A 25,526-nucleotide genomic window follows, 5' to 3' on the forward strand; every position below is an offset into this window, starting at 1 on the left:
TGACTTGTAAGCGATAGGCACTGTGTCTCCTTCATTAAACGTCAAGTACGTGAAACCCATGGCACCAGGCACAATTCTTATTACCAGGTTAGTGTGGTTATCATGAGTCAATAAGTACTAAGATTCAAGAAGATGAGACTGCAAAAATTGCAGAATAGCTGAATGTTCAGGCAGCCAGCATGACTTGGTAAAAGTTGGTTGTATCAAAGCATATAGAGGTTTGATACGCTGGGCATAATCGGGAATATAAGTACGCCCGAAATTCAAAAATCCCAGCAAGGATTGTTTTTTCAGAGTTGTAGGAGACCATAAACATGCACATTTCTCCAGGAAGTGAGGTGCAAGACCTCTACCTTCATTGTTGAGCCCAGGAACAACACTGGGCTCAACAGTGAACTCCGCAATGTCTGACTTTGCGAAGATAAATTTATAACTGAAGTCCGCAAACATAACTATGTTGCGGTCAATGCGACACAGATGCGGCCATAATTAGTTGTCCATTAGATAAATATCATCAATGTACGAGTACGCATTAGGATCAATGCCATCTAACAAAGAGACGACACGTGCGGCAAAGACACCTGGGCTGGATTTATAGCCCATGGCCAATCTTTTAAATTGTTTTTGTTTGCCACCACAAGTGAACACTGTCCATTGACTACTAACGGAGGACAGGTTATGACTAAAAAAGCCATTTGAAATGTCTCGTGTGATTTTAAATCTTTTTCACATCAGACTGTTAACGAGAGCTGAACTGTGGGTGTTCTGTACCGCACATGTACGACAACGTGAATTTAAATGTCGATAATCCAAAACCAGAAAACACAAGAATATGTCTACACCCAATTAATTTCCAAAAACGTATTTCAGATCATAGGAGAATCACAAACTTATTGAGTTTGACCCGGTATATTTATTTATACCTGTCTATTTCGAAAAATAAATTCATTCTTCTTTTGAAAGTTTTGCAAAAAAGGAAAAAACTGTACATTCAATACATTTAAATTCCAACATCTAACTATTTACAAACAAAATATTTACAATTCATATACACAATTATCATACATTCCACAAAAAATTCACTATACAAACGCAAACAATTGAAATTTTCAAAAAAGTGAATCTGAATTCATAAAGAATGAAGAGACAAAGTCAAAAGGAAGGAGGACGTCCTAAAATAAGGAGGACTTTTACAACCAGCCAGAGCTAGTTTAAATGCTTAGTGATATTGATTGCTCCCTCAGATGTGCCGACGCATTTCTAGTCTGAGGAAACCAGTTCCCAGACTGTCATCAGGGCTTTGTCACTTTTCTGTATAAAATGCAGAAACACAATAAAGTTTTAATTATCTAGCTTGAAGCCTCTATTCTTTCTGGTATTGCACTAAACGATCTAAAATATGTACCTGTGTGTAAATATTCACAATAATAATAATAATAATTTTGATGTAATTCAAAATGTGAACCTTTTCATAAATCTCATGCTTGAATTAACCTATAACACATTCGTATAGGTAGGTTCATCCGTCACGCCTGTTAACCGGAAAAGGTGTTGAGGGTATTGTGGACAGATACGAGCACTAATGAAGACTTTGGGTGCTATGTTGCGGGAATTCTGCTCATGCACAGAACTATGCGCAGGAAACCAGGACCTCAGTGTATTGTGGTGTACCAAAAATCCACCTCAGTGCCCAGAACCCCTATCCGACTAGCAACAGTGTCTCATTCATTCTCCGTACTACAGCGAAGCTACCAATGAACAAGCGACGTTGGGACCTCTCAGGAATAGTTGCAATCAAGAACACTCTTTTGTTTTTACTCTCATAAATGTCCACAATGTGAGTAATCAGAGTCAATGTATAGTTTAAAATGTTTATTTCTACTACGTGCTCTAAGATGCAGTATCTTTGCTAACATAAATAAAAAGATGCATAAAATCAATACAATCAACATTATTACAATTCCATAAAATACAAAGGGAGAAATCATATTATAATGATAGTGGAACCAGATCTATAGCGCCTTGTGTACCACCCTCCCCTTGCTGGGAGCTAGGTATTATAATAATAGAAGTTCTCTAGGTTAAAACCGGGAACCCCATACCTCCAAAGTCAGGTGAAGTGAATCACATCCCAGATCAGCACAGCTCTTTGTCGATTGAAAGGTTTTTTCCAAGTGCTAGTCTCATGCATGCAGTGCAATATTAAAAGCACCTGAGTTTCAAAAATGAGCAGCTCTGTTTGTGTTGTGTCTAGAGCGTGGACCGATCAACCTGCATCAACAGCATACATTGTTATTTTAGCATTGAACACTTTGTGCAGACTTGAGGTCGCAGTGTGAGTCTAGAGATGTGAAAAACAGACCATTCTCATGTGAAGGAAAAGCAAGCTGTTTGTCTTTATAAAAACAGAGACATGTAGTGTCATGTGCAAAAACAGCAAAATGGCGTTTGAGCAACTAACTCACTTATGCTAATATAGCAATGTGTGCAGGCAGAATCGTATTCATCCCTACACTTTTACAAGTAGCATGAACAGGAACTCTTGGATGTTTTTCTTCGTAACTCTTCACCGCCAAATAAAACCCGCCAGTGTTTCTTTTCTTTTATTCCACATTGTGCTAGTCTCCCAGTGGATTTCCTGTTATATCACATTGTTTTTTTCAATGTGTACCGAAGTGAACAATCACTGGGAACAGACACTTTTACTATTCTACAAATCATTGGTTTTCTTCTTTTCATCTAGTCGAGTCTTTATTCATCTGGTATTTGAATATCCCACATAATTATACATATTTTTCCTGTAATTCCTTCATTTCACAATAACTGCACTCTTCTGCTCCTGTCAATGCCTCAGATGAGTCAAAATTATTGCTATTGTTATTAAGTTCTTTCTGAATTCACTGCATCTCTAGGATTATTTATAATGAAGGTGTGTGTTCGCTGAGGCTCTGTAGGATCAGAAATTGACAAAAGCTCATTACACTTTTAGTGCAATTGTACGGTTTACCCCAGGTCTGTTCACAATTGACAAAATCACTTCTGACATTCATTGCAATGCTCTTTTTTACTCTGTGTATGTTAGTTGATGTATTTGTAGGTTTAATAACTGACAGAAGATATTCACACATTCACTGCACCTGAAAGGCTTTTTCTCTGTGAGCATTAACTGATGAATCCTTAATGCGAAAGATTTCCTAAAGGTACTTCTACACTCACTACAGTTGTACGGTATTTACAGAGAGTGTGTAAGCTGATGTCTATATAGGCTTCATGATTGACTACATTTCTTCACACATTCATTGCACTTGAAGGCTTTTCTTCTGCGTGTGTTCGCTGATGCCTGTTTAGGATTGATAATGGACTTCAGCTTTTCAAGCATTCATGGCATTTAAAAGATTTGTTTGCCCTTTGTGAGCTCGCTGATGATTTCTTAATGCTGAAGAGTAAATAAAACTACTGCCACATTCATTGCAATTATATGGTTTTTCCCCAGTGTGTATTCGCTGATGTCTCTGGAGGTTTGTTAACTGGCTGAAGCTCTTTACACATTCACTGCACTGGTACAGTTTTTCCCCTGGGTGTGTTTTCTGATGTGTGTGGAGGTTTGATTGTCCCCTAAAACTACTACCACATTCACTGCAATTGTATGGTTTTTCCCCAGTGTGTATTCGCTGATGTCTCTGGAGGCCTGTTAACTGACTGAAGTTCTTTACACATTCACTGCACTGGTATGGTTTTTCCCCTGTGTGCATTCTCTGATGTGTGCGTAGACATGTAATTTGACTGAAGCTCTTCACACATTCACTGCAATGGTATGGTTTTTCCCCTGTGTGTGTTCGCTGATGTGTTTGGAGTTCTGCTAACGTACTGAAACTCTTCACACATTCACTGCAATGGTATGGTTTTCCCCCTGTGTGTATTCTCTGATGTGTGTGGAGCTGTGAAATGTGATTGAAGCTCTTTACACATTCCTTACAATGGTATGGTTTTTCCCCTGTGTGTATTCTCTGATGTGTGTGGAGACATGTAATTTGACTGAAGCTCTTCACACATTCACTGCAATGGTATGGTTTTTCCCGTGTGTGTTTGCTGATGTGTTTGGAGTTCTGCTAACGTACTGAAACTCTTCACACATTCACTACAATGGTATGGTTTTCCCCCTGTGTGTATTCTCTGATGTGTGTGGAGCTGTGAAATGTGATTTAAGCTCTTTACACATTCCTTACAATGGTATGGTTTTTCCCCTGTGTGAGTTCGCTGATGTATTTGGAGTTCTTGTAACTGACAGAAGCTCTTCACACATTCACTGCAATGGTATGATTTTTCCCCTGTGTGTATTCTCTGATGTGTGTGGAGCTGTGAAATTTGATTGAAGCTCTTTACACATTCCTTGCAATGGTATGGTTTTTCCCCTGTGTGTATTCTATGATGTCTATAGAGGCTTGATAATTGACTGAAGCTCTTCACACATTCCTTGCAATGGTATGGTTTTTCCCCTGTGTGTGTTCGCTGATGTGTTTGGAGTTTTGCTAACGTACTGAAACTCTTCACACATTCACTGCAATGGTATGGTTTTTCCCCTGTGTGTATTCTCTGATGTCTATGGAGGTTTGATAATTGGCTGAAGCTCTTCACACATTCCGTGCAATGGTATGGTTTTTCCCCTGTGTGTGTTCGCTGATGTGTTTGGAGTTTTGCTAACGTACTGAAACTCTTCATACATTCACTGCAATGGTATGGTTTTTCCCCTGTGTGTATTCTCTGATGTGTTTGGAGCTGTGAAATTTGATTGAAGCTCTTTACACATTCCTTGCAATGGTATGGTTTTTCCCCTGTGTGTATTCTCTGATGACTATGGAGGTTTGATAATTGACTGAAGCTCTTCACACATTCCTTGCAATGGTATGGTTTTCCCCCTGTGTGTATTCTCTGATGTCTATGGAGGTTTGATAATTGATTGAAGCTCTTTACACATTCCTTGCAATGGTATGGTTTTTCCCCTGTGTGGGTTCGCTGATGTTTTTGGAGTTCTTGTAACCGACAGAAGCTCTTTACACATTCACTGCAATGGTATGGTTTTTCCCCTGTGTGTATTTTCTGATGTGTGTGGAGGTTTGAAATTTGACTGAAGCTCTTTTTACATTCGTTGCAATGGTATGGTTTTTTCCCTGTGTGTATTCTCTGATGTGTGTGGAGGTTTGATAATTGATTGAAGCTCTTTACACATTCCTTGCAATGGTATGGTTTTTCCCCTGTGTGGGTTCGCTGATGTTTTTGGAGTTCTTGTAACCGACAGAAGCTCTTTACACATTCACTGCAATGGTATGGTTTTTCCTCTGTGTGTATTTTCTGATGTGTGTGGAGGTTTGAAATTTGACTGAAGCTCTTTTTACATTTGTTGCAATGGTATGGTTTTTCCCCTGTGTGTATTCGCTGATGTGTTTGGAGGTCTGTTAACCGACTGAAGCTCTTTATACATTCATTGCAATGGTATGGTTTTTCCCCTGTTTGTATTCGCTGATGCTCTTTTATGGTTTCTAATTGGCTAAAGTTCTTGACATATTCAGTGGAATTGCACGATTTTTCTCCTGATCGTGTTTCCTGATGGGTCAGCATAGTTAATAAACGACTTGCGTTATTTTCACATTCCCTGTATGTGTGTGATATTGTGGACGCTTGATTTCCGATTTAACAATAAAATGCAAGACTCATTAAATACCTGCCACATTCATAATATCAGTAAGGCTTCCTTGTGGGTGATTGCATCTTTAGAATGGATAATGGCTTCGCATGCTTGCGGGTAAAGCTTAATCTTCGTTACGGTAGGTGCAAATTGGGACAATACTCTGTACTTCAGAGAGCAGATCTCCGCTTTCCTTTAGCCTTCAGTTGTTAGGCTCCACTTCGTTGTGCTTTTCCCTGGTGCCTGTGGTTTGGCTAGAAAGAGTTTGCAATACACCTAGAGCACTGAATGCTGGTCTGTTGCCAGTTTCGATAGCGAAGCACTGCTCTAGCCACATCATGATGGTGAAGCGACTCGTAATGTGTACAGCTACTCCAAAGAGTGTCCCGGGGCAAAGCACAGGTCACAAAAAGAAGTAAATCAGTTTGTTTCAAACATGGACAAAAAGCCCAGTTTTCAACCTTTTTTTAAACATTATCATGTTACTAACAGCTCAAAGCTGAAGAGGGAGTTTGTTCCAAGCTATGGATCCCAAATAGACACGAGACCTTCCTCCATCACTCATACCGGCCTCATGATCAAAGCAGGTCAGCAGGTGGTTTGTCAGTTTTGTTGTCTTGGTTTTGTTGAGGTCATTTCTTCGTCTTGGGGTGTCGAGGTGCAGAGCTCAGACTCGTACACTCACTGAATTGCCTTTGACTGCTTCTTCCTCGATCTGTCCTCTGCCTCTGATTGCACTGATGTTTTTGGAGCTCCTTATTTTTGACAATTTGTGCTGGTTTGATGTGTTATCTTCATTATTCATAATCAGTCCATGCATTTAAGACTTATTTTCTGTTGGATGTAAAGAAATGCAATATTACTAATTGTAACTGTAAAGAATGTGAATACACAATATTTAACCAGCTGTAGAAGACATCTCTTCTCTACCATATTTGAAATTTAGTAAGGAACATTTTAGCATACATGGATATTTCATTAAAACTGTGGTTGAACATGTCACATTGTATTTACTTCTGAAAAGGCGGTGATTTACCATTATTCACAGAGTAACTTACTAAAGAAAGGGCAGCAACAGAGCACTCGTGCTACAGGTAGAGTTTTAGGTAGATATACATGGACAAGATTTCATTTAAACAAAACAGATTGTGGAAAAAGAGAGGACTCAGGAAGCGCTGCCGTTAATTCAGGTTCGGGAAGTATCTACCAAAGGTAGCTCTTCAGAAAGTGTATAACAAACGTAACTCTTCAGGAAGTATTTAACCAAGGTAACTCTTCAGGAAGTGTATGACAAAGGTAACTCTCTAGGAAGTATATAACAAAGGTAACTCTTCAGGAAGTATACATGACAAAGGTAGCTCTTTAGGAAGTATATATGACAAAGGTAACTCCAGACACCTTTTTCCACAATGCTTTCCTGTTCACACTGGATCAGATAAAATGTCAACTCCCGCCTTTACCTAGCAGCTTATTAAGAGTCTTTCTATAAGTGCGACGGTCCTCATGATCGCGGTATCCGCGGTTGCGGTCCAACTGCCACCATCCAGGTGAACTGACCGCTGTATTATGAGTGTGGTGGTGGGACCGCCCCCCGCCAGGATCAAGGATCCCGCTGTGGAGGCGGTCTGCAAACACCCCGAATATGTTGGCAGTGCCGATTCTGACATCGCCGATCATATTACGGTCTGCATATCCACCGTCCTTTTCCCTGGCGGGGACCCCGCCATGAAAAGGATAAAGGGGATGTACGACATTACAACGCATGCTTTTACATCGCATGCTTTTACAACGCGGTTTTTACATCGCATACCATTACAACGCATAGTGCTTTGGGGCGCTGGATAGTGAATAGTTTAATTTACTATTGCAACTCCAGTCCCCGTGGATAGTAGGGAAGGTGTTGGACAGTAAATTAAACCTATTCCCTATTCTAGAGCGCCCCCCAGCGCAATGCGTTGTAATGGTTTGCGTTGTAATGCCCGCGTTGTAAAGGCACTGCGTGGTAAAAGTTGCGTTGTAAGTGATGTTTCCCGGATAAAGGACATGCAGGTAAGGGAGCCATCACTGGGCCCGGCCGATTCTGCTTCTGGGGTTGCATGCGGGGGGCACATGTTGTGCCACCCCATGGAATTGCACCCTTGTTCCTGCACAGTGTGGAATGCATCACATGGTGCAGGAACGTGCTGCAGGCACTCTTAAGGTGATGGTATGCTGTTTAGGTTCTCTAATGAGCCTAATACAGCCGCCGCGAGACCGCTGCTGCACCGCCCACCCACCTGGATTTAGGTCATAATCTGGCGGCGGGTTCTCAATGGGCTTGCCAGTCTGCCTGGTACCTCTGCTGTGGTAGTCCCATTGGAAGACTGCCACACTCGTAATAAGCCCCTAAGTCACCTTCAACACATTTTACAGCCCTCCTGGCTGAAGCATTTCTGAATCCTTCTAACCTGGAAGGCTGGAGCATTATCCTGAGTTGAGGTGGATTTTCTATCAGCGTAATATATATCCATCTCCCTTGAACTATTGACTGATTCTGAACTGAATGACAACTTACAAAAGTAAGACTTTAGTTCTTCCTAAACTAGTTAAAGTTAAGATCCTGTGGTATTTCAATCAGCAGCTCCTTCCAGGGTTTTTTGTAAAACAGAATGAGGGGTTAATCTAATGGCCCGACTTTATGTTGCGCACACAGATTTGGCAAACAAACATTAAATCATGTAATTTATTATTCAACGATATCAGTCATTTATTCCTTATAGAGAATCCATCACAACCAATAATTTAACTGAAATATCAAGCATCCAACAGATGTGTGAATATTAATAATTGTTTTTGTTTTTCAACATTTACAAGATATTTGACTTATTGTTGTCTGTCTGAAGGCCATGATGCTACTTTGTGATTCAACATGGCTTTGGTAGAGCGGGAGGAGGTGTCTGATGTCCACAGGTGAAGTCTAATTTCTCCATTCCCATATTTCTTTTATCCAGGTTTACCTCATTCCATGTCCTTCAGCTTCTGACTCCCCTCGGTCTGTGTACTCACTCTTCAGGGTTCATTGTTAGCTGAGGCAGGAGACACACTTGAAACATGCACACAGCCGATGTAGATAATGGCCTTATAGTGAAGAGGCCATGGCTGGCAGTATGGAGCTCTCAAGCTTTATTTCAGAAGCTCACCTGGGCGGTACTAAATGAGGAGGTGCACAGGAAGGGACCTATTAGCTATAAACAGTGAAGGTGCACAGGTGAGTGCTTGTGAGGTATAAACAGATGAGGTGCACATATAGGTACCTATGAGGTACAAACAGACCAGGCGCACAGGTAGGTACAAATGAGGTATAAACAGAGGAAGTGAACAGGTAGGGGCTTCAGTGACTCGTGGACTATATCTGCTCCTAGGCCCTCTTCCTATAATGCTGGCTCTTGCTCCTTCTACAACACTTGCTGCAGACATAGAGCCTGATTTAGAGTTTATCGGACAGGTTATTTTCTCGGGTTCTAGAGTGAACTGAACGCAGCTAAAAAACAAGGCAACTCACTGATTATCCAATAATACTTCCATGACACCCATTATAGAATGAAATAGAATCATGGCCCGCCGAGTAGATTGGATAGGGAAGTCTAGGAAACAGGGGGTGGATGATTGCATTGTTGTAAATTGTAACAACCCATCTGTTGTTGAATGCATCGTTAGGGATACCTACTTGGAAGTACCCCTTGGTGACTTAGGAATTCGAGTGCTTCCCCCTGGGTTATTTCCATAATGATCCCTCAGACAGGGCTATAGTTAATGGGGGTCAGGCTCATAGATTAGATAGTTTATCATCCAACGGGAGAGGGGAAATTTTACATCCGACGAGGGGTCAATTTTACCCGAATATCACAGGGCTGGAACTTTCAAATAGATTCACAGCCTTATCCAGATTGGGTGACTGTGATTGACTTCCTGCCTTCATGGAGGGTGAGGGAAATAGTTTACAGCACGGGGTTTCCCCTGTACCCCTCGAACAAACTACCATGCTGACAGGTGGGGCCCAGTCTGGGCCAACTGGAGATTATACTGAGACCATATCGCTGGCCCCTGTTAATATGTTACCCCCACATAATGGTATTTACAACATTCTATCGTGGAACGTTGCTGGTTTGTCTAGTAAAGTTAGGGACCCACTGTTTCTTCAATTTGTTAGACAATTCACTGTGATTTGTCTTCAAGAAACTTGGTTGGTGGCCAGTGATTTATACTTGGACGGCTATAAGGTCTTTTACGTCCCTCATCCCTATCTTTGTGTGGTAGAGCTAAGGGCGGATTGGCTATCTTCATCTCTTTAGCAGTGTCTAGCAGGATTCATTTCATACCATCATCCGGGACAAATACCCAAGTAAATGTTTTGGGGAAGGGAACTGAAAGCCTTGGAATTGTTAATTTTTATAACTCCCCAGATACAACCCGATATAGAAGCTTGATTGCTCTGAGGGAAGCTAGAGGCTTGCCATTACAGAAATTAATGGTTATGGGAGATTTTAATGTCCACCCTTGTGGTGACCCTTTAACAACTGCTACATCAGAATTGGGATGTGCAAGAATGAGGGGCTTTCATTTTGAACATACATACCAGGGGGCCGAGCTAAATAACCTTTTAGATGACTTTGATTTGGTTCCATCTATTTCTCTCGTGTCCCCTTTGAGCACGCAAATTATTCCCTCTTTTAGAGGAGGAAGGTGTGGGTCCTTTGTGGATTATATTTTGATCTCCTCTGGTATCCTTGATCGATTTCAGGGGTATGAAATAATTGAGGGCGCTTTTAAGCGACCACAACCCTGTTTGTGTGTCAATTGGTGGTGGGCCATTGGCCATACAAACGAGGGTGCCCTTTGCCAGCTCAAGTAAGTTTGATGGATGGGCGTCGTCGCCTGAGATGGCGCCAGGTTAATCCAGATATATTCCAAAGCAAGGTGCTGGAGTCATGCTCTGTAAAACTAACTTCTTGTGTGACACCAGGTTTTGAACCGAATGTTATCCTTAATTCGTTTGCCTCCATTATCTTCAAGATAGGAGACATTTTGAGTGCCCCGGTTACTAACCATAAACTGACAGTCCCAAGATGGTTTGATTCAAATTGTTCTAAGGCAGGGAGGAAATTAAAGGAAGCCTTAAAAATGGTCCAGAGAAACAAAGACTTAATTGGTGTTTGCCGCCACGAGTATAAAAAAGCTCTGGCTGCTCGCAAAAGTGAAATTAAAGCCGGGGTGTGGAGGGACCTGTTGGAGGCAAGTATCCTGGGGAACAGCTCTAAATTCTGGGGTATAATTAATCAACCATTGTTTGAGAACTCTCGGGCGGCGATGTATCAACTAACTTAACGGAAGATCAATGGGTTTCCCATTTTAAGGATATTTTCAGTGTCTCACAGGACATGGACATGCCTCAGCCCACAATTATTGGTAACGTGCCATTAATATTTGAGCTAGCCGAGGTGGAAAAGGGTATCGCAGGTCTTACATGCAATAAAGCACCCGGGCCGGAGGGCATTCCCCCGGACCTATACAAATCTAATCCCAGCCTCTGGGGCCCGGTTCTGCAAGCAGTAATTAATGCCACGGCCAAGTCCGGGTGCCCAAAATCCTGGGGAGTTTCTACGGTCGTCCCAGTTTTTAAGAAGGGAGATCGCAACTGCACTACATGCTACAGACCAATCTCTCTTCTGGATTCTGTGGTGAAAGTGGTAGGTGGGGGTAATTTTGGAAAGACTCTCAGTGTCGCCTAAAAAAAATAAGATCATGGCAGATATACAGTATGGCTTCCGCCCTGGTCACTCCACTCTAGCCCAGTGCTTAAACCTTTATCTTATTACAGGAAAGTACACAATGGTGTGCCAGGGTACTGTTGGAACTGGCCCTTCTTGCAGGGGCATCCTCAAACTTTTTGCTTCTTCCTCCCTTATTTTTCCTGACCTGTGGCTGTTGGCAATTGGACTATGCGCACTTTACCACTGCTGATCAGTGCTAAAGCTCATATGCTCTCTGTGTAAATTGTTATTGTGATTGGATCTACATGATTGGCATATTTGTATCACTAAGAAGTCCCTAGTAAAGTGCACTGGGTGTGCCAGGGCTGGTGATGACAAATGCTACTAGTGGGCCTGCAGCACTGATTATGCCACCCACATGAGTAGCCCTAAAATGGTGTCTCAGGCCTGCCACCGCAGTGCCTGTGTGCAGTCTGTGAACTGCCATGTCCCCCTGGTCAGTGTCCCCACTGACCAGGCCTAACCCTTCTCTTTTTGTGCACATTGGTCTTCCCTATGGAAGGCCCAAGGTACCCCCCTGGGCAGGGTGCAGTGTATGTGAAAGGTAGAGCATGTACTAGTGCAGGTGACATGCTCTGGTAGTGAAAGGCAGCCATTTTCGTTTTTCACTATTGTAAGGCTATCTTGCTCCATAGATTAACATGGGGGCTGCTGGCTACAGTGGCTACCAGCATTTCTTCTCATAGGAACAAGATAGGACATAAGAGTCTAGTATCCCTGAACTCAGAATTTAATAACACATCTTTTAGGAAAGGTGGTTTTTAAATCCTGTGTTTGAGAACAGCCCTTTTAGAAAGTTGCTGTTCTCTTGTCTGACCCTTCTGTGTGCCTTGGGCTGTTTATGTATTGACTGTCTGGTTTGAGAGTGCCAGGGGCTGGGGATTTCCCAGGAGGCTGGCTGAGTCAGCCTTAGGCTGAATGACTGCATTTGCAACCTGAGTGGTGGAAGGAGTTAGCACCTAGGCCTGAATAGGGCTGTGCCTGCCTGCCACAATGCTGGCTCCACCTCCTGCTGGGCGGCAGACGACCCTGCCCCTCACTCTGAAAGGAAAGGAGAAGCCAGGAAAACAAAGTACTCAAGAAACACCCAGAACTGGTTCAGACCGAGCTCAGGGCCCACACGCACAAAGAGAACAAAGACTTTTAGGGGTATAAGTACAGGACCCCTGACAACAGAAAATGAGATCATCCTGGACTCAAGAAGGAACCTCTGCCAAGGAGAAAGCTGAAACTGAAGAAGGAAGACTGTCCTGCTGTTGCTCTGCTGGACTGACCTGTTGCTTTGCTGCCAAGGAGAGGGGAAGGACTTTGCTGTGGTGCTGTGTCCCCTGTCTTGAAGGAATATCCAAGGGCCTGAGTAGAGCTGGCTCCCTGTTCTGAAGTCCCAGGAACAAAAGGACTTCACCCCCCAGCTTCCCTGAACTCTGCTGAGAGAGTTCTGTCCTTCCTGGAGTGCTTGATCCAGTTGTGGGGCCTCTGGAAGTTGTACCTGTGCTGGGAAGCTTGAAACTAAGCTTGAGAGACTTTTGCAATTGAAAAGTGTTGCATTGCTCGCTTGCCAAGCGCATCCCCGACAGTGCGAGAAGATTCCCACCGCTACGAAGGTCGAGATCGTCGCAGCACCTGACGCTGCTGCCAGAGCCGTCGCATCCTTCGTTTGCGGGACGCACCAGACCGGTGCGGGAGAATCAAACATTGCTGCGAGTGTCGTCGCAGAGCCTGTCGTCGCTGGGTGAGATCGCCGCACCGCTTACTTGCGGACCGCATCACGTCGCTGCGAGTGTCGTTGCAGAAACCATTGCATCGAGGAGCTGCGAGAGAGAAGATCACCGCTGGTCTGCGCATCGTCGCCCCGGAGATCGTCGCAACTCCAGAGGTCGTCGCATCATGCCTTTGCCAGAACAAACTTCCTACGGAACCTACGCACCGGAATCCATACAAGTGGCCTTCTTCCCCATACAGACCGGATTCATCGCAACACGCCCGCTGCTGCAGCAGGGCTGTCGCTTCGCCTCCCCAGGGTCTCAGGAGCAACGCATCACTTGTTTTCCACTGCACCAGCTTCTGCTTTTGGAACTTTGTTGCAACTAAAAGGTACTGTGAGTAAACATGACGCAACTGTGAACTTTTCACGCATCTGTGGATTATTTTATCGCAACTTAAAGAACTTACATTACAACCTTAAGAACTCTTTTTGAAACCATATTCTTGAACTATGTATGTTGAATTTTTGTTGTTTTGGTCTTGTGTAGTTTAGATTAAATACCTTTATTTTTCTAAACTGTTGTGGAGTCAGTTTGTGGTGTTTTCACTGTGTTACTGTGAGTGTTGGTACAAATTCTTTACACATTGCCGCTGGTTAGCCTAGACTGCTCGTGCCAAGCTACCTAGACGGTGAGCAGGGGTTATCTCAGAAGGTTATCTCCTTGCCCTGACTAGAAGCAAGGGTCCCTATTTGGACAGTGGTTCCTACCTCTGCCAACTAGAAACCCCCAGTTCTAACATTGGTGGCAGCGGTGGGATTTGAACTTGTGTTTGTACTAGACCCACAGTAATTGGTGTACATCACTAGTGAGTGCAGACCACTACGCCACCGCATACTACGCTTGAGTTTTTTATTTTTTGTTCTATTTTTGATCGTAACCCTGAAAGAATCCAAGTATCATGTCTCTGAATGGTAAACCAGCAAGTGATGTTGCAGAACTGGAGTTTGATATTGAAATGTTAAGTGATTACAAAGTAGGTCAACTCAGACAGTTCTGCAGGAACTTTGGATTCCCCATAAAGCACCACTCCAAGAAGGAGGCGCTACAGGAGGCCTTAAGGGCCTGGTGGGAGACCAAAGGGGCTGGGAAGACATGTGGTGCAGAAGTGGATGAGGATGCACAAAGGGATGGTTTCAGGCCACAGGATCTGCCTGTGTCCAGAGCAGCCTCAAGGGCTGGCAGCAACCATTCAGCTGAAAGTTTTTCCCCAGAGGAGTTGGAGGAAAACCAAAGGGCTAGAGATCATAAGTTAGAAATGTTGAGGCTTGAAATAAAGATGAAGCAAATGGAAAAAGAAAGGGCGGCGGAGGAGAGCAAACATGCTCGTGCCCTGGAGGAATTGAAATTGACCTTGGCCCATGAATTAAGAATGAGGACGCTTGAGTTGGAGCTCAAGAGGCATGAGGCCATGAGGCTCTCAGCTGAAGAAAAACATGGGTAGCTCAAGAAGTGAGCTTTGCTGAGTTGGAGGTGGAGTCCAGCTCAGATGGTGGCAGCATGATTATGATATCTAGTGTGGAGAGAAAGGTACAAACACCCAGAGATGTGGCACCTGACTTGAGGGAGAGGATCAACATACACCAGGGGGTTCAGGTTTATGATGTAGTTCCAGTGGAGTGCAGTGTCCCTGAAGAAGATTGGGGGACTGGCACAGGGGACCATATTCCTAGTGGTGGGAGGGACACTCTACTGACTCTAGATGAGAGGTACAGGGAGAGGGGTTCCCCCGTGGTAGAAACCTTAGTGTGTGTGTAAAGACCAGCCAGAAGAGTGTGGGTTGTGTGACAGGGAAAGTCAGACACTGTCTTGCCAGTCACTGGAGAGTGGTGTGGGGTACTTGTGTGAGGCACTGGAGGGTGAGGCAAAGGGTAGCTTGGTTAACAACTGTGGGGGGCTGTGTGATTCATTTTTTGGAGAGCATATTTTAAGTCCCTGTTTTCCAGAGCTATGCCAACACCCGGTGGAGTGTGAGTTCTCTGACCCCAGAGAACTTGCGTTGGAGACAGACCTCTTGGTGAATTCCAGAGAGTCTGAGGAGGCATTGGGGAGTGTTCCCAAAAGGAGTGGCTTAGATATCTTCCAGACCTGTGAGGTGGGAGATGTTCAGTGTAGCCCGGTTAGGTCCCAGTGTAGTGGGAGGGGTGTAGGGGCTCATGTCCGGTCTCAATGGAGAAGGAATGAGTGTGGGACGGTGTGTCTCACGGTGCCCGAAACCCAGTCTCAGGGCCTGTGGCGTTCCTTAAGGGAACACCAGGTTGGGGACCTAGACTGTACTTGAAGGCCATTTAAGGAGGATCTCCTAATGTCTGTTGAACGGGGAGTGCCTGTAACCAGGCCTTCATCAGTTCTGGTGTCTAGCAGTGCCACTCATGTTGGGAGGGTGCAAAAGTCCAGACTGAGGGGTGAGAGGGGGAAGGAGTCCCCAGTGGGAGAACCAGTGGGTCAGGGACCGGTCAGAAGGGCTGAGTCTCCCAGGAGTGACCATGGTGACACCACTTCTGTCCTGGGGGATCTTCCCGCACTGTCAGGTGGACAGGGGTCGGGAGATCTGCGCCAGGCATACTGTCACAAGACACATGAGTTGTGTGTCACCCTCAAGGGGGTACTATGTGAGTCCCCAGAAGTCCTGGCATGCCAGGCGAATGCACAACCGCAGGTTTTGGTCCCTGGGTTGGGAGACCAGGTTCAGGATCTGCCTGACCTGGAAGGAAGGACATCTGTAACCAGTGTCCTGACCAATATGGTTCCCAAGGGTACCCCTCCAGTAGGGAGGGTGCAGCGCTCTGGAAGGTGGTGCAGAAGGAGGGAGTACTCGCCTCTGACCCCGGTGCAACCTGAGGGGTTAAATCCTAGGTTGGGAGACCAGTTGCTGGAGGGAGGTCCTGAACTGGAAGGAAAGTTGTGTTCTTGGTTGTCTTCGTAGACAGGAGTCTCACCGTGGGGGTGGACTGGGCCACACCGTTGCATTGGCCAGCTGGGTACTGTCTACCAGTATGGGCACATATGTGAGTGAAGTCCTGGTGCGCCGGGCAAGTGTTCCACCGCAGGGGTTGGTCCCTGGGTGGGAAAGCCAGGTTCAGTTGTTGTCTGACCTGGAGGCTTTGGAGCCTAGGTTGGAGGGCCAGGTCCGGGGTGTCCCCCCTGAGCTGGAATACCAGTTCCAGGATAGAACCCCTGAACTGGTGGATGAATGGTGCAGGACGCCTGCCACAGGTGCCCTGACTATTCTAGAAGGGGGTACCGCTCCAGGTGGGAGGGTACAGATCCCCAAGGAAGAGGAGGACTGGGTGTGGAGAAGCCCACGTCAGCCTCCTGTCCAGCCGCCGGATACAGGTTCGGGACTGGTGGGTCAGTGCCAGGATGTTAGACCTGACCTGACACTCCCCCCCATCCTCTGACGCCACAGGGGTTTGAGAGGCATGAGAGGCATGAAGCCTGGGTCTCATCCCTGATCACTGTTGGTAGTCACTGTGGCTTGCTGTCTGTCTGTTGGGACACACCTGTGAGTAAATTAAGGTTAGGTGCTGCACAGGTGGTGTCCACAGGTGAGGAGAAGGGTTCCACATGGATTGGCATGGTGGACCCTGAGAGTATGGATAGAGTGATACAACTGGGTTTAGGATGGCGTAGGACAGGATGGCCCTGCTGTTTGGGCCAGGTTCCATGTTCTATCGCCTTAAGCAGGGAATCCCATCGAGGTATCGTTTGGTCTACCGGACCGCTCCTCAGCCTTTGATTGTGTTAACCGGGGGAAGCTGTGGAGGGCCATGAGGGCCATGGGGATGGTGGATAACCTGGTTAACTTTTTGGAAGATCTACACTGTAATACCAAGACCCAGGACCCTTTTAGAGCAGGTAATGCAAAGGTCCCAATAACTCGATCCTTTTGTTATCTGGGGGTGTTGTTTGACGGCACCCTCAAATGGGGCCCTCTCCTCTAGAGAAATAGGGGGGAGGTTACCAGGGCGAATACTGCCATATTTAATTTTGCCTCTAAAATGGGCAAGCGTCCAGAGGCAACATTGTTGAAACTGCATCAGGCCAAAAGTGTAGCGATAGCCAGCTACGGCAGCGAAATTTGGGGTTATGTCACTTTGGGTGCACTGCCAATAGTGGAGAATGCTTTTTTTAAAACATTTATTAGCGGTGCCTAACAGTACTTCAAATGCGGCGGTACATGAGGAACTGGGAGTGCAAGTTCTAAGTGATATATTGGCCCTACGTCCCATACTTTTTGGGCTAAACTGCTGGTTAAATATGGAGTTAGTTCTTACCCATCAGATTCTTTCTAAAATAATGAGTCTAGATCATAGATTACGCATCCCGTGGGTAAGGTACATAAAAAATTGTTGTGAGGAGCTGGGGCGGGCGGATCTTTTTTACAAACCTGACCGGATCAACTATGTTGTGTGCCAGAATGCCTGTGAATAGTTTAGCAAGAATGTTTGGGAGGGAGATTGGTCTCATGATGAGCAGGTCTAGGGGTTTCCCCAGGGCCTGTGAATAACTGTTATTACTGTTTCTCTCTTGGTCAGTGGGCTTGTCTGTGTCCCCAGAAGAGTTGTTTTCAGCTTATCTTATTTATGCACAAAGAATTGGAGTTTTTAGGACTAAGCAGCTCTTTCAACAATGTTTGAAAACAAAACTAGTCAGATGACTGCTGCCAGGTGTACATGTTGTGCATGTGTAGAATCACACACTAGTAAATGCAGCGCACGCATGCTTCGCCCGTTCAGTTTGTGAATGACCGCTTACTTGTGAATAAGTGAGAATTCACAGACTCCAATCTGACTCTTTCTGACACTGGAAACAGTTAGAGTTTCACTTCAACAAAATGAGGGAGTAACTCTCTTTCCAAGGTAGGAAGAGAAATGGATAATAATAATAATAATCCACATTTGTAAATCACGAACAATCACCCGTAAGGGTCTCCAGGTGCTGGGGGCCGTTGGGAAGATTAAGCAAGCTATTGCCCAGAGTCACATGGTGCTGGGCTAACCATGAACCGTGATCCCCAGGTTCCAGCATCAGTTGCCCTGGCCGCGGCGCCACCCTCTAAATGTGGTGGCGAGTAGTGCTATAAGGTTCATAGCACCATTTATCCGGGGCAAAACTGGGGAAATGGTACAATGCACTGGGAAAATGGCATGTGATGAAAATGTGACATAACATTCCCACTACATGTGCTTTTACACTTTTTTGGGGGGCTGTCTGTGTCCTGTTTATCAAGGCCCAGGGTTTAGTTTCAAGTCAAGAGATAGTGCAGGAATAGACTAATTATAATGTCATACATTCCATCAAATGCCTTTACCACGTAACACTGTTACCCCACAAGTCTTTACCATGCATATGCCTTTACCACGTAACACCTTTACCACGCAAGTCTTTACTATGCATATGCCTTTACCACATAACACCTTTACCACGCAAGTCTTTACCATGCATATGCCTTTACCACGTAACACCTTTACCACACAAGTCTTTACCATGCATATGCCTTTACCACGTAACACCATTACCACGCAATTCTTTACCATGCATATGCCTTTACCACGTAACACCTTTACCACACAAGTCTTTACCATGCATATGCCTTTACCACGTAACACCGTTACCACGCAAGTCTTTACCATGCATATGCCTTGACCACGTAACACCGTTACCACTCAAGTCTTTACCATGCATATGCCTTGACCATGAATAATGAAAGATTTACAAAAATTGCCCTGCCGGTAAAGGGTGGGTGCCCTTGAGCCCACCCAGGGCACCCACATGATTATTGTTGAGGGCCGAGGGGGGGTCCCACAGTCCCTGTGACACCAACGGGAGCCAGTATTGTTCCTACCCATAGGGAGCAGCTTAAAATCCTGCGCTCTATGGGCAGGAGCAATGTTTTCATGTGTTTCTCTGCCCGCTTCATAAGCAGTGCATTGTGGGGAATGTAAGTTATAGTTTGCCCATGTAACTGTAACTGCTCAGCTTCTATGGTTTTGTGTGTGTAAAATCTGAACCTAAGTAAACGTCTCTCTAACCTTTGTTTTGTTCCATGTATTTCTAAGGTTTTTTATGCTATTCCCTACCTATAGCGTCCCTGTAACCTTTGTTTTATTCAGTGAAAATATCTCTCTCTCTTTTTTTCTCTCTGTCTCTCTCTCTCTCTCTATATATATATATATATATATATATATATATATATATATATATATATATATATATATATATATATATATATATATATATATATATATATATATATATATATATATATATATATATATATATATATATATATTTGCCTATTACACGTTTTGTGATATATTGCCCTGGTAATTCCTCATTTCTCCCATATTTTCACACAGAAATGTTGGCAGTTTTCAGCGTTAAAGTAAATAGATTCTCTGAATTTCTGGATTTCATATTTCTCATAGTAACCAAAAAGGCTTCTTGTACTGAGGGCATGAGGGTACATGGTGGCTGACCTCCGGACTGCCCTGGGGCTTGTCGTTATGGCTGCTCCCCCTTCGAGTCGCTATGGTTCACAAGTAAACTTCCCCAAGGAACTGGGCTCTTAACGCCTTAATATTATGTACTTGCAGCACATACAGGAGATCACCATATCTAGTTAAGTTGTCCAAACCTCATGACAAGACCTAGAATACAGGCACCTGTAATGCACCGAGCAGCCTCCTGTACTTAGCTGTGTTCACATTCAGTCCTGGTAGGCACTGCCATGCTCCCCGATGGAACTTCCCGCCACTGAGGGGCTGATAATCATTTCCAAATCTAAAGTAGGTGTATTTCACGAGTAGAACAATATCCAACGAGTCTTTACTCTTCCATACAGCATCCCTCTCGCAAACTTATTATGGCTTGTTGCATTGTTGCATCTATTGATATAATGTACTTGTCTACAGATGGGCTTTGGACCAATTCTACCATGTAAATGTATGTACGATAATCCTTTGAGGTGTTCTAACAAATGTTGACTAAAATATGATAGTATTTGTTACTTGGAAGCTAGTACATGTATTTTGCCTCTTATCAATACATTATGTGATATATTTATTTGCTTTTATTATATAATGTTTATTATTACTTAGGTTACTGTGTGGCTTGTCCTGAAGAAGGCGCTGGTCGCCGAAACGTGCGTCGAGATTTATTACTGTTGTGCCACGAATATTTTCTCTGTATTCTTGTTTTTTAATTATATTTTTTATACAGTCATTGTTTTTCATTTTGTTTATTCACTTATAGTTCTTCGAACTATTTTTATTAAATTCTTGTCTCATTGAAACTATTTTGAACTATTTTATGAATTTTTGATGTATTTGCCAATAAATTTTGTTTTTAACCTCACTTTGAAAATGGTCCCATGCCCATGTAACATTTATTTGACAAGCAATTTGTCTGCCTAGTTTGTTGTTTACCTATATAGGTTACAGCAGTAGCCAGTGTGTCAGGGTCTCTAGTCCTCGATAGATATTCCCTCTTTAGCCCATGTTAAACTGTGAAATACAGCAATAATTAGAGTTCAGTGGACCCTGGTGCCACTGCACCTGCTGCACTAATGGAATCTACACCTCTAGTTTACTCTCTGTGTTTGAAAGTTGGAGTGGAGGATAAACAATCTGTGTTTGAGATAAAATAATGATTTGCAAGTACAGTCTTTGCACTGAAAATCTTAGCCTAATAATTGACTGTGAATACATAGAAAATTGGGTGTGCTAATGTAATTTAATGTTTGCTTTAATGTATAGGGCATTACATAGAAGGGCAAACCCAAAAAGTACTGGGACCTGGGTATCAATTGTTACAGGGAAAGGGGTCCCAGTGCGTACTGTTTAAATATTAGTATTATTAGTTACGCACTAGTGTTGCCTGGATAGACTTGACGTATTTTATATATCCTGTACAACTCTGCTATTTAGAAATGGTAATATGGTGCTGAATTAACTTGAAAGTACTCTTGTTGGTGTTTGTCCTTCCCAACTTTGTTAATTTTAATGTGCCCAGCCGTTCCGTTGGCATTGTTGATGTAAATAACCACTCCCAAAACAATGTATCCATCCATTATGTAACTAGGGAAGATGTCACGAACAGTGGATCTGTTCTTTGTTTTTTTTCCATCAGTCTTTACATTGTGTCAATAATGACACGGAGCACGTCCGGTGAAGCGGTCCGCTAGCATCCAGCGGCTGCTACGCTTTCCGTGACACGTGTACGCCCCCTTTTTAGGATACTGCAATCCGCTGCCAGTCTCTTCTGATTTTCTCCGGAGACGGCACCATCCACCCCGCGGTAAGCTTTACTTGTATTTACGTGCAGTGAGCTAAAAAACGGTGTTGGATCAAGCCCTGATCTCTTGACTGCGTGAGAGTATTCTGCTTAATTCACAAACTCTGTCCATCACCACCCCCTGTTGTTTAATTATTTTGTCCACCATAAGCGTGGAAGGGTATACTCAGACGTGAGTCCCTTGCTCATTGCACCATCAGGATTCAAGCAAGCCGAGACGAAGACGGCTGTAATGCCAGAAACCGGTCCCCGGAAGCTTGTTTCCTTCCCAGTGAAAGAATTGGCTTGGTAGTTTGGTCTGCCCTGTTCCCATGATGCACTGGGCCAGGGACAGACTAATTTGCATATAGCCAGGTTCTGAGCTGGGATGGTGCAGTGAGCTAAAAAACGGTGTTGGATCAAGCCCTGATCTCTTGACTGGGTGAGAGTATTCTGCTTAATTCAGAAACTCTGTCCATCACCACCCCCTGTTGTTTAATTACTTGTATTTACAGCAGGGTTTGTCTAATTAACTTCTGGACTACCCTCTTTGCACTCCAGCGCACGTATACTTAGTGGGTGCTTTCTTTAACCTTTTTTAGATTAAATCACGAGAACTGCCACTACTGTACTCAAACCGAAGACCACTTTGGATCGGTGAGTAATTCACGAATACCTAGCGTACTCCATACCACTTGTTGTCGAGCCTTTTAGCCTTATTAGATACAACATACTTTTCATTACCTTCCTTTCAGAAATTGAATAACACGAAGCCGGAAGGTTTGACTAACATTCGAGGAGGTACTTCATTGTGGTGTGTTTTGAGAATTTGGGCTGTGTTTGTTCAGATGGGTTTTGGCATTCTTCTTTTCCATTCTTAGGATATTGATTAACTGTGTACATAATGTGACTTAAGGAAGACAGTGTAATGTGTCTTAGCAGTGTGGCGCGTGTATACGCCCCCCTTTTTTTACACACTACGGTTTTGACTAATGTTTAACTCCTTTATTTTAACCTATGGCACCCTTTGATGTGCCACTTATGGATACACCTTATTCGTTAGGTGAAATCGTGCTCTCCCTGTCCCACGAAGAGCCTATCGGCCCATCCTTTTCGTAGAACAAGTGCCACCGGATTTGGGTGGGTCGTTGGTAAATATTGGCAATTATTTACGCCCATGTTTGAATAGGTGCGTTTTCCTTTAGCTTAATTTTTGTTTCATTGATTTCAGGTGCCCCCCTTCTTTTTTAACCCACGTCACTTACCCCAGTCCTGAGGAAGATCCTGTAGTAAGGTGGCAAATAAACCTACATCTATAAGGGGTCGAAACATCGACTTTCTTCTTCACCTACCCATGAACAACAGACTATAATTATTGTGTTTCAATATATGGCATAGGTTTTTATTGTTTCTGCATGTGGCTTAGTAACAAATGCATATGTGATGTCAAATGATGAAATCTGTGACCTCACTAGATCTTTAAATTCTTCTCACTAAACCCTCAATCCTCAAAAAACCACTTTACCTACCCCACCTCCCTCCTTTCCTCTGGGCACATTGTAGGTACTGCATAATGATTTCTGTAATATAATACAACGATGAGGTTGTGATTGAACAACATACCTCATACTAATTGCTGTTTCATTGCTACTTTCAAATTTTGTGTCCAAGAATTGTTTCTTATTTAATGTATAGGGCAGCCATGGGGAATACCTAATTAAAAGAATATTTATATCTTCTAAGGAAGAGGTTAAGTACACTGGTAAAGACATAAAAGAGTGCTCCCACAAAGAAATACACATACAAAGAGATGCACAGCCCCACAAACACACACACCAAACATGAACACACAGACACCTAACTACCCACAATGGTGCACACAAACACATAAATACAAATAGAACAAACTAACACCCACAAACAGATATTCAAACAGACGCACACAAACATGCACCCACAAGCAAACACACAGGCTAAAAGACACTCACACACATACACCAGCACACACCTCATTGACACTGAAGTAAATAGGTAATTGTTAGAATTGGGGGTCTCTGGTTGGCGCAAGTATGCACTTGTGACAAACAGGGACCCTCTCCTCTAGTCAGGGCAAGGGAACTACCCTTTAAAAATAACCCCTGCTCACCCTCTAGGTTGTGTGGCACGAGCAGTCAAGGCTAATCCTCAGGGCGCATTAGTTAAGCATTTTTAATCATACACAATAAATAACACTGACCCCCCCACAAATGGACACCAGGCCGTGGTATGTATAAAAATACTGGTACTTTATGTAAAAATTGTATTTTTGTAGACTTATCACAAGACCTTAAATAACATTAACTGAGGATGCACACAATACTTTGGTTGGGGTTGGGATGGATACTTTTCTTCAATTCAAGCGTTATTTTAACATACAGTTCCCTCAGCAAAGCGTCTTGAAATCAGTAAAGAAGACAATGGGGTGTCAGGTTTCCTTAAAACAATGTTCTGTCAGCAAAGCGTCTTTCATGAAAAGGGGAACAGGTTTAAATGCCCTCAAAAGCGATTGCGACAGAATTCTTGAATAAAAGATGCTTTGGGTCAGATTCTTAACTCAAAGATGCTTGGCTTCAAGGCGCTGCTCTGTGCGCTTCGTGTTACTGGGGCACCAGCAGCTTATCAGGCCCTGCAAAGGGTTAACAGCCAGCAAGGGATTCCAAGAGGGGCGGACCTTCGAGTCCTCGACTTGCGCCCTCGAGCACACACATTACAGTACCTGGAAAAGGGGGGTTTGCCACGGACAAATGCGGGGAACAGCTGTGGACCGGGACAGGCTCAGCAGGGCGCCTTGAGGGGGGCTCGGCTCGCGGCGGCGTCAAGATGTGCAGCGCTGGAGCAGGGCATCCGAGAGGCTCTGCGGGCTGTCAGGGGCGCTGTCTGTGTCCTGGCGTCTTCGACGCAAAGCTTCTGGGGAATCCTTCGGCAGGAAAGTGCAACTTAGAGAAGCCCGTACTCTTTGTACAGGGCAGCTCCTGCGACTGTGGCGCAGCCTCGGGGATTCCCTCTGGTGCGGGGCGGGTCAACACACTCTACCGGCGTTGTGACATGGGCCGGATACCGGAGGGAGCAGGCAAGAAGGGGAGGCGGCGCGGCGGCACCCAGCAGCGGGCACGGCTCGTACCGGCCGGTCAACTGGTGCGGCGCAGCCTCAGCAGCAAAGTACGGTGCGGAGCTAACGCTCAAGGGCACGCACCGTACGATTGACTCACTCGGGTTCCGGGAGCTCGGGGTGGCTGCAAGGCGGGCGGTGCACTTCGGCCTCAGAGATGGGTGGAGGCAGGGTGCGGGGCGGCCCCTGAGGACACGGTGTGGCGGCGGCTGCGATCAGCGGCAGCACACGGGGTCAGGGTGGCCACAGCACGGCTCCAAGCACTTCAAGGCAGATAATCTTTGGGGTGCACACAAATGACGGTCTTCAGCGGGGCAAGAACTCAGCAAGCCCAGCAGCTTGGGTCGAAGGAGGGGGAAGAGCCCAATGGTCCTGGGGCTCAGGTCAGGGGGCCAGCTCACTTCCAGGCCCTTGGAGATCAGCGAGTAAGCACAAGAGTTTGTAGAAAGTAAATAAAAGCAAAGTCTTTCTGCAGCGTTTCTTCCTCTCCTTTGCAGCAAGGTTCCCACTGTTGGTCAGTCCCCCAGGATAGGGACAGTCTCTCTCCTTCAGCTTCCTTTGGTTCCTTCTCCTCAGGCAGAGGGGGCGTCTTGGTTCACAAGCAGGATCTGATTTACAAGGAGCAGGGCTCCTATATTTATATGGCATTTCTTTTGTTAGGTCTCGCCCTGGAATTCGCATCCGAAGGATGCGTCCAGGGCGGAGACTTATAGTCGGCTGACACGGGGGAATGAGGGACACAAAACTGTGACGAGCGTGGATTGAGCTGCGTGCACGCGCGTCAACATTCACGCATGCGCACATCACAGCCACACGCATACACAGCACTCACGCATGCGCACATA

At 44.7% G+C, this 25,526-nt stretch overlaps 1 protein-coding gene across 1 annotated transcript in view; it reads right to left on the reverse strand.

Moving 5' to 3' along the window:
• Positions 1-25,526, reverse strand: part of LOC147737608 (uncharacterized) — a 251,137-nt gene that overhangs the window by 146,916 nt on the left and 78,695 nt on the right. The window contains 2 exon segments of the mRNA XM_086938979.1: positions 3,406-4,074; positions 4,076-6,517. Of these exon segments, the coding sequence (XP_086795105.1) occupies positions 3,406-4,074; positions 4,076-5,616 (2,210 nt within the window). The 5' untranslated portion in view covers positions 5,617-6,517.

Source organism: Lissotriton vulgaris, chromosome 1_1, assembly GCF_964263255.1.
Source record: "Lissotriton vulgaris chromosome 1_1, aLisVul1.2, whole genome shotgun sequence".
Lineage (NCBI taxonomy): Eukaryota > Metazoa > Chordata > Amphibia > Caudata > Salamandridae > Lissotriton > Lissotriton vulgaris.